Source organism: Myotis brandtii, unplaced genomic scaffold (genome assembly GCF_000412655.1).
Source record: "Myotis brandtii unplaced genomic scaffold, ASM41265v1 scaffold1624, whole genome shotgun sequence".
Classification (NCBI taxonomy): Eukaryota; Metazoa; Chordata; class Mammalia; order Chiroptera; family Vespertilionidae; genus Myotis; species Myotis brandtii.
Genome location: NW_005355941.1, coordinates 137,976 through 146,440, shown reverse-complemented (window position 1 = coordinate 146,440; position 8,465 = coordinate 137,976). Strand labels below are relative to the sequence as shown.

The following is an 8,465-nucleotide window of genomic DNA, read 5'->3' as shown; positions in this document are numbered from 1 at the left end:
GGAAGAGGCTTGGTGGAAGGGGGAGGGGAGCTGGGCCTGAAAGGTGGAGGGTTTAGGCCAGGTGGAGAGGGGCAGGGCAGGGTGAGGCGATGCTTCTGCATGTGGCTGGGGATGGGAGCACGCATAGGCGCATGGACACACACACACACACACACACACACACACACACACCCACCAACGGCACCTACACCTTCCCCCACCAGCCTGGGAGGGAGGATCCTATGGTGGAAGGATGGGCCCTCCAGTCCCTGCTCTCACTCACTGTGTGACCCTGACCTCTCTGAGCCTCCATTTCCTCAACTGTAAAGTGGGAAAACACCAGCCCTTTACAGTTTACACCATGGCTGCGAGGGAGGCCTCTTTCCCAAGCACCCAGGGGGCAGGTAGGAAGGGGTATGTGCGGGACTGCCCCTTGTGGAAGGATGGTGACAGGGGTGCGTACCAGGTGCTGTGTCAAGAGCGTCACTGGGATCGCCCTTTCTTTCCGGATGGGAAGCCCAGCTCAACTGGCACCAACACTGGCCCTACCACACACCATCCCCACAAGTGGGGATGGTGTGGGTGTGGTCTCCTCCCATGGCAGTGGGGATGGTGTGGGGTACAGTCTCCTCCCATGGCAGTGGGGATGGTGTGTGTGCCTGGTCTCCTCCCATCCCCTGTCCCAGGCGTCACCTGCACGGAGGAGCGGGAGGCGCGGGCCTTGTTGAGCGTGCGCCGGCGCTCCCAGCGGTGGATGGAGTCCTGCACCTCCACACTCAGCTGCCTGGTCACCGTGATCTTGTCGTAGTTCTTGATGTGCTCCAGGGCCCCGTAGGTGGTGGTCAGATAGTAGGAACCTGCGGAGACAAGGGTGTGCGGGTTGACTAGGGCCGCCTGGGCCCACCCACAAAGGGAGCCCCTCACTTCAGAGAGGGAGGAGGACTTTCGTGGGATTCCCTCCCACTTACCCGGCCTCTCCCCCAGCCCTTTAGGTACCGGGACAATGATTTTTGACATGAGGCTGATTCTCCTAGTGACCCACCCAAACTCCATCTTCTCGTTCTTCCTTACTAACTGACCTTTACCTTTTTGAGGGAAGTAACAACCAGTAGAAAATGCTTACTGCCCTGACTCCCTTGCAACTTGGGGGAGAGGGCAGGAGACCCCGTTCTAGCTATTTATTTTTATTTTTTTAAAATATATTTTATTGATTTTTTACAGAGAGGAATAGAAAGTTAGAAACACTGATCAGCTGCCTCCTGCACACTCCCCACCAGGGATGTGCCCGCAACCAAGGTACATGCCCCTGACCGGAATCGAACCTGGGACCCTTGAGTCCGCAGGCTAACGCTCTATCCACTGAGCCAAACCAGTTAGGGCCGTTCTGGCTATTTAGATGTGAGTGGAAGTCCCTGGGTGGGGCAGACTATGGGGCGGTGAGCACACGACACAGATGATGTATTAGAGAATTGTACACCCGAAGCCTATATAATTTTATTAACCAATGTCACACCAAGAAACTCAATTGAAAAGAAATAGTAGTTTCTGTTAATTATATATATAAAGAGAAAAGGCGCAGACTCAGTTGATACGTCCCTTTGGGTTTTGCCCATTCCCTTCTTCCGACCTGGAACACAGACGTAAGCCCCGAGGCATAGCAGCTGTTTTGTGACCAGAAGTGAGAGGCACATAGACAAAGGCTCACACCCTAAGAACACGGGAAAGAGCTGGGTCCACGCTTTCCTGATGGCAAGGCTAAAAACCACCGTCATGATCAGTTGCATACCCCACGACTTCTTGGTGCAAGAGACATACAGCCCTTTACTCTGATTTAAACCATTATTAGCTGCATCATGAGTTATTTGCAGCTTAGAGCATCCCTAACTTCCACCGGATGAAGCTACATTTACCTACAAACCCTACAGCCAACATGAGAGAAGGCCACGCCCTGGCTGGGTTTGGTGGTGGTTATAATAAAGGGGTTATGGCCACAGGATCACACACCCTGGCATAGTAGGAAAGAGACATTAAAAAAAAAAAGTGTGCCAGGGCCCGTGTACAACTTGGCCTGGTGTCCCTTGTCAGAGAAGGGCCATGAGCCACTCATGGTCTCCTTTCTCCGTGAAGCAGGAAGCCTGCGCGTGACCGGAGGCCTTTCCTGGTGCCTCCAGCCCCGCTGCCCGGGAGTCCCTGTCCTCTAGTTGGCGCGCCTTGATGGTCCCGTTTCCCATCCGTGATTGCATGTCCCTGGCTGGGACCTGAGTGCCGTGGGCCGATGGAGAACGGTTCTGGAGTCAGAGCAGGATCTAGGTCTCTGCCCTGTGATCTCAGGTGAGTTCGTGTCCTCTCTACACCTGTTTCCTCGGCTGCACATCCCATAATATCCACGTGAAAAGTAAATGAGATGATATACTAGTGGAACAGTGCTTAGTAATGAGTAATGCACGGTGGGTGGGGAGGTGACCTAAGGGAGGTGCTCGCAGGAGAAGGGGAAGGAACCCCAAGTCCTTCAGTCACTCCTCTTGCTCATGTCCTGTTTTGTTTTGTTTTTTTCACAGCCTAGGAGACCGCCCCCCCCAGGCCACTTCCCTCTGTGAGATGCCATGCAGTACCACCGAGGGCCACTAGGTGGCAGGTGACACCAACCACAGTGCGGTTTGGAGCTGATCTCTTTGGGGAGAAAGTGTTGCCCTTTGAGGAGTAAAACTCACTGCCCCAGTAAGATATTAGCCAGCTGTCAGCCGGCGTGGAGAGCGGACGTGGTGGATGAGTCCATGCGGCTGCTTCTGGGAGCGGTTTGGAACCTGAGCTGGCTCCAGCCAGGTGCCCCGCAGCTACCGGGGTCTCCTGTCCATCCCATGGTGGCAGGATGGTGGGAGCTGCAGGGAGGGGCTCACAGGGGGCTGGGGTCCCATCAGCCTAAGGCGTAGGACCTCTCGACTTCTCATCTCCCCAGCCTGATCTACCCTGACCTCTCACACCCGATAGATAGGCTCACTGCAGAGAAAATGGGACCCCAACACTTGTCCTTTGCCAAACTACAGCAGGCGGAACAGCTGGCGGAACAGCTGGCGGAACAGGAAGGTCCCACAGTGCACAGACTCCGGAGCCCAGCTTGCGGGCTTTTTGTTGAACGCAGAACCGTGTGCTACTATGAACCGTGGAACACGAGAAGGCAGAGCCCAGCTCCACCGCTCCTTCTGCCCGCGGCTATCTCTGCAGAACACAAAACTGCCCAGACAAGTGGGAAACCCCAAATCCAGCCCAGTGCCTTCACTTTCCTGAGCCAGAGAGGTTGCACCACTTGCCCCAGGTCTCCAGCCAATCAGAGGCAGAACCGGGACCGAAATCCAGCCCCCACACCGCTCGTTTTACTGCATCCTGTGCTACTTCTCCTCTGAGGTTCTAGCAACTGAAGTGCTCAAGACTGGGGACTCCCCGAGGGCGCCTGTGTCCGGGCATCTCTGAGCTCCGTGAGGACCAAGGGCAGGGACTGTCGGCACCCTCTTACCAGCGCTCGGGGGCTCTGGCGATGGAGCACCCTGGGCACCACCGCCCAGCTAGGAGGTGAGGGTGAAGCCGGGGAAATTCAGTGTCTGTCCCTCATCGTTGGGCCCAGATACTTCTAGATGGGGCCTGACAGCTGGCAGACTTGAAGGGTGGGAGCCCCTGCCCAAGCTGGGGATCCCCAAGTCATCTCAGAACAGGAGGCTAATAGCTGTTGAGGCCTGGCCTGGGTGCTACGACCTCCTGCCCTGATAGGCCTAGGAACACAGATGCAGGGAGGCACCCATGCCAGCCATCCCACCTCCTGGTGTGTGCTGCATGGTGTGACATTTGTCCTCTGGCCCCCACAGGCAGGGTCTGACGCTGCTGTGTGTGTGTGTGTGGGGGGGAGGGGGCGGCTGCTGGGAGGGGCAAGTGTAGCAGCCTGGCTAGGTTTGTCCTGTTTAATCTTTATTCCAGCAAACACCCCACGGATTCCTTCGAAATCCCCTCACAGGGCCAGAAGTGAGGTGAGGGTCTCTGGCTACTTAAGTCTGAAAGAGGGCAGGCTGCAGGGGATTGAGGCAGCCTTGGGTCAGAAACTATAAAGCATTTAAGGCCTTTCTGTATTTATTTGTACTTTCGTTTTTCTCAGGAACATACTGTCGCCCATAATAGACCAGTGTTCCTGCCTGAAGGATATCACCTTTTCCACCGGAACCCCACAAGCTTCAGGAACAGGAAGAAGGACACAGGAGGCCATGGCAGGATGGGGGTGGGGGTGCAGGTCCATAAGGAGAGAGTAGTTGGGCCAAGGATGTCCCTGTCCTGCCCCTGCTCAGCCCCTGTGCCTGGCTTGGAGCCCCATTTAGGAGTCCTGGTGGCCAGGGCGGGCTGGTCACTGCCGGAGAGTGAGCCAGTGCTGAGACCACCACAGAGCCTCCCGGCCTCACGCCATCCTTTGTCTCTAAGACTCGGTAACAGCCCCGTCGGTTTGGGGTCAATCCTTTCACAGGATTTGTAAATGATTTGTTCCCAGGAAGATGAGCAACATATGCTCACTGTGGAAAATTTGGAAAACAGAAATAAAGTAACGAGAAGATTCTCTGTGCTCAGCGACTCCCTTGGTCATCTGAGCCCTGTCCTGCCCGACCATCCTATCCCACCAGCCTTCTCCCTGTCTTCTCAACGTCCACTAGATGTGACAGAACAGAATAAGGCATTCATGCATTTTCATGAGACTATCAGTCTCACCAGTCTTGCTTGCACTGCAACCTAAGTGCCTGGCAGGGGCCCTAAGCACACAGTAAGGCCTCATTGAGTAGCTGCTATCAGCGGTTCTCAACCTGTGGGTCACGACCCCTGAAAATACATCCTGCATATCAGATATTTACAGTACGATTCATAACAGTAGCAAAATTACAGTTATGAAGTAGCAACGAAAATAATTTTATGGTTGGGGGTCACCACAACATGAGGAACTGTATTAAAGGGTTGCGGCATTAGGAAGGTTGAGAACCACTGTTAGATGAACAGATGAATGGGTGGATGGATGGATGGATGGGGAGATGGGTGGGTAGGTATCTGGGTAGATAGATGGATGGGTGGGTAGATGGATAGATGGGTGGATGGATGGATGGGATGGTGGATGGATAGATGGGTGGATAGATGGGTGGATGCGTGTGTGGGTAGATGCGTAGGTAGGTATCTAGGCAGATAGATGGATGGGTGGGTAGAAGGATAGATGGATTGATGGATGGATAGATGGGTGGATAGATGGGTGGATGCGTGTGTGGGTAGATGGGTAGGTAGGTATCTGGGTAGATAGATAGAAGGGTGGGTAGATGGATAGATGGGTCGGTGGATGGACAGGTGGGTGGATGGGTGTGTGGGTAAATGGGTAGGTAGTTATCTAGGCAGATAGAAGGATGGGTGGGTAGAAGGATAGATGGGTTGATGGATGGATAGATGGGTGGATGGATGGGGGGATGGATGGGTGGGTGGATGGGTGAGTGGGTGGATAGATGGGTGGATGGATGGATGGATGGATGTACTGGGTGGCTGATAATCACTGCTGAAGAGGCCTGGCTTCTACTGAGTTCCTACACCCTCTGGGAGACAGGTCGTTCCAACTGCAGGGAAGTTTCAACTATGGAGGAGAGAAAAATAGATCTAGTGGTCCTAGGGCACAAACCAAAGTCACATGTGACAGTAAACGTCATGCTTTCCACGCTCCTCTGACCTTCCAAGAAATCACAGAAGCTGTTGCTCAGAGACCGATGGTTGCTAAAAATGCAAACAGATGCAAAGAGGGTCGGTTTAGCATAAAACCACAAAGCCCAAAGGGGCCACTTGGGGCCTGAGAGCCTTGTTTCACCCTTCGAGGCGGATGTCTTAGAGGACAATTGGGGTCCCTCAGAGCTGATACCTGGGCAGGCTGCACCTCTGGGATTCTTGGTGGAGGCGTGGCTGAGGCTGAGTGGGTGGGAGGAATGGGAGGGAAGGAAGAAAGGGGAAGGAAAACTGAGGGGGGGTGGAGCAGACCACAGCCCTGCCATTTATGCATAGCCTTAACCTCCGCCCACGGAGGACCTGGCCCAGGGCTGGCTGAGCAGGGGGCTGAGCGCCCACAGGGCCACCCCAGCCTGGGAAATGACCATCGTTCCCCGCTCAGAAGCCCCTGGACACTGCAGCCTTCTCTTTTACACGACTAGCAACTGCTGTTCCCCTTCTATTTTCTTGTTAATCCTCACCAGAGGATATTTTTTCCATTGATCTTTAGAAAGTGGAAGGGAGGGGTAGAGACAGAGAGAAACATCCATGTGAGAGAAACACATTGATTGGTTGCCTCCCGCACGCTCCCCAACCAGGGCCAGGGATCGAGCCTGCAACCGAGGTATGAGCCCTTCATCAAAATCAAACCCGAGACCCTTCAGTCTTTGGGCTGACGCTCTAACCATTGAGCAAACCAGCTAGGGCCGTTCCCCATTCTTTATCTGGCTGGTTCCTATTCAATCTCCCGTGCTCCGCTCAGGTGTGACCTCCTCCAGGAAGCCTTCTCTGACTGCACCGCCTGGGTAAACAAGCTCCCATACCCTCTGGGCTTCTCACCATTTCAGCATATGTCAAGCAGCAGTGACATGGTCCCTTGATTGGCCCAGCTCCCCTGCTAGTCCGTGAGCTCCACCAGCACAGGGTCTGTGTCGGGCTCTGTGCGGTGCCCCCAAAGCTCAGTGGAGTCTGACATCTAGGAGGTGCTCACTGGACTGCCCAGTGCACCCCCCGCAGGGCTGGGTTGGGGGTGTGCAATAGGCCCCCGGGGCCCAGAGACCGCCCAAGAGTGACTCACCCTCCCCCAGCTGCAGGGCGGGGTCCATGAGCTCCATCATGTACTCCACGTTGAGAAGCATCTCCGTGAGGTTGCTGCGGGCCAGCACGTACATGAGCACGGGCAGGAAGTCGTCTGCCCCGTAGGGCTTCCCTGGGAGGGGGAAGGAGGCAGAAGGTGGTGAGTGAGAGGTTCTCCCTGTGAGCGGCCCCCTGCCCAGGGGGCGGGGCCGGTGGTTTTCTGGGTAGCGGGTGGTCACTGCTGGAAGAGGAACCTTCCCGCTCTCTTAGGACTCTCAGGACGGGGGCGACCCTGGAAGCAGACTTCGGGGGTGGCCTGTGACACAGTCCGGGCTTGGGAAGAAGGAACCGAGAAAGGTGCCCTCCGCCGGGGCGGGCAAGACCCAGGCCCTTCCTCTTTCCCGCCCTTCCCCTCAATGCCACTTGCTGCCTGACTGGCAGTCAAGTTCACACCACGCGTGTCCACGGGCCCACCCAGAAGCACCTGCCTGTCTGACGTTGATGTCTTCTGGGAAGGCTCCCTACCCCCCCCCCCCCCGCCTTTTTTAGGTATTTTTAAAAATTCTTTATTGTTGAAAGTATTACATATGTCTCCTTTCCCCCTATTGACCTCTTCCCAGCTGTTCCCACCCCCAGCACACGCCCTCACCCCCCCTACTGTCTGTGTCCATGGGTTATGCTTATATGCATGCTTACAAGTCCTTTGGTTGATCTCGTACCCTCTCTCTCTCTCTCATCCCCCCACCCCCTGCCTTCCCTCTGAAACCACACATCTCCCTCCATCTGCAAAACAGAAAGCCCTCCCTCAATCGATGCTATCAGGTAGCAATTCCACCATTCGACGTTCATTCCTTGGGCTGAGGTGGCGCCCTTTGCAGAGGGTTTCCTTTAAAATGTACACGCCTCCAAAAGGGAGCGCTCCTCCCTGCTGCTTATGCGGGAGATGTTCCCAGGGCGCGAGCCTCTCCGCAGGAACAGAGGCCTTGGGGAAGAGAAGCGGCTGGAAGGGGGGCCTTCCCAGGTGGGCTCTGAAAACTGACCATATGGCAACACAAAAATCAGAGGTGGGACCCGGAGGGCGAGGATTCCTCCTGGAGCTCCCGGTTGGTCTCTTAGCCTGAATACAGGTGCCCTGGCGTCTAGGACCACTTGGCGGGGCAGCTTTGCACAGTGAGGAACGGCCACTGGGCTCCCCAACTCCCTTCTCGCCTCCTCTCACTAAAGGGCTCGGACAAAGGCCTCCAGACTCAGAGCTACGAGGCCTGGGCATGGCCCCAGAGGATCATCCAGGGCTGCTGCCTGCTGTGTCTTGGGGGAGATGAATAATCAGTTCAAATACACACCAGGCAATCTACACTTCTCTCAAAAAGGTAGTTCTACTTGGCATGTTTTACCAAAGGTTTAGGTGACCCATCAGGAAATACAAGATAAAACAGTAAAAATCTACAATAAAAATGTAAACATCAGGACAAACATAGATTACAAGAGGAATTGTGCATCATGGGAAAAAGCAAACACACGCATAAGCAAGAAGTCACACAACTGCTCCTTTGGAGCCACCAATCTGGCTTTTGAGTTTCCTGGTGGCCAAAGTGAAAAGGGAAACACAATTAGCTACATTCTTCTCAGTGTCCCTGAGAAAATACACCTGT

At 54.9% G+C, this 8,465-nt stretch overlaps 1 protein-coding gene across 1 annotated transcript in view; it reads right to left on the bottom strand.

Moving 5' to 3' along the window:
• Window positions 1-8,465, bottom strand: part of RIN3 (Ras and Rab interactor 3) — a 96,971-nt gene that overhangs the window by 7,125 nt on the left and 81,381 nt on the right. Inside the window, exons 10-11 of the mRNA XM_014536449.1 lie at window positions 6,815-6,946; window positions 673-836 (exon numbers count right to left, since the gene is read on the bottom strand). Of these exons, the coding sequence (XP_014391935.1) occupies window positions 673-836; window positions 6,815-6,946 (296 nt within the window). The remainder of the gene's footprint in view (window positions 1-672; window positions 837-6,814; window positions 6,947-8,465) is intronic.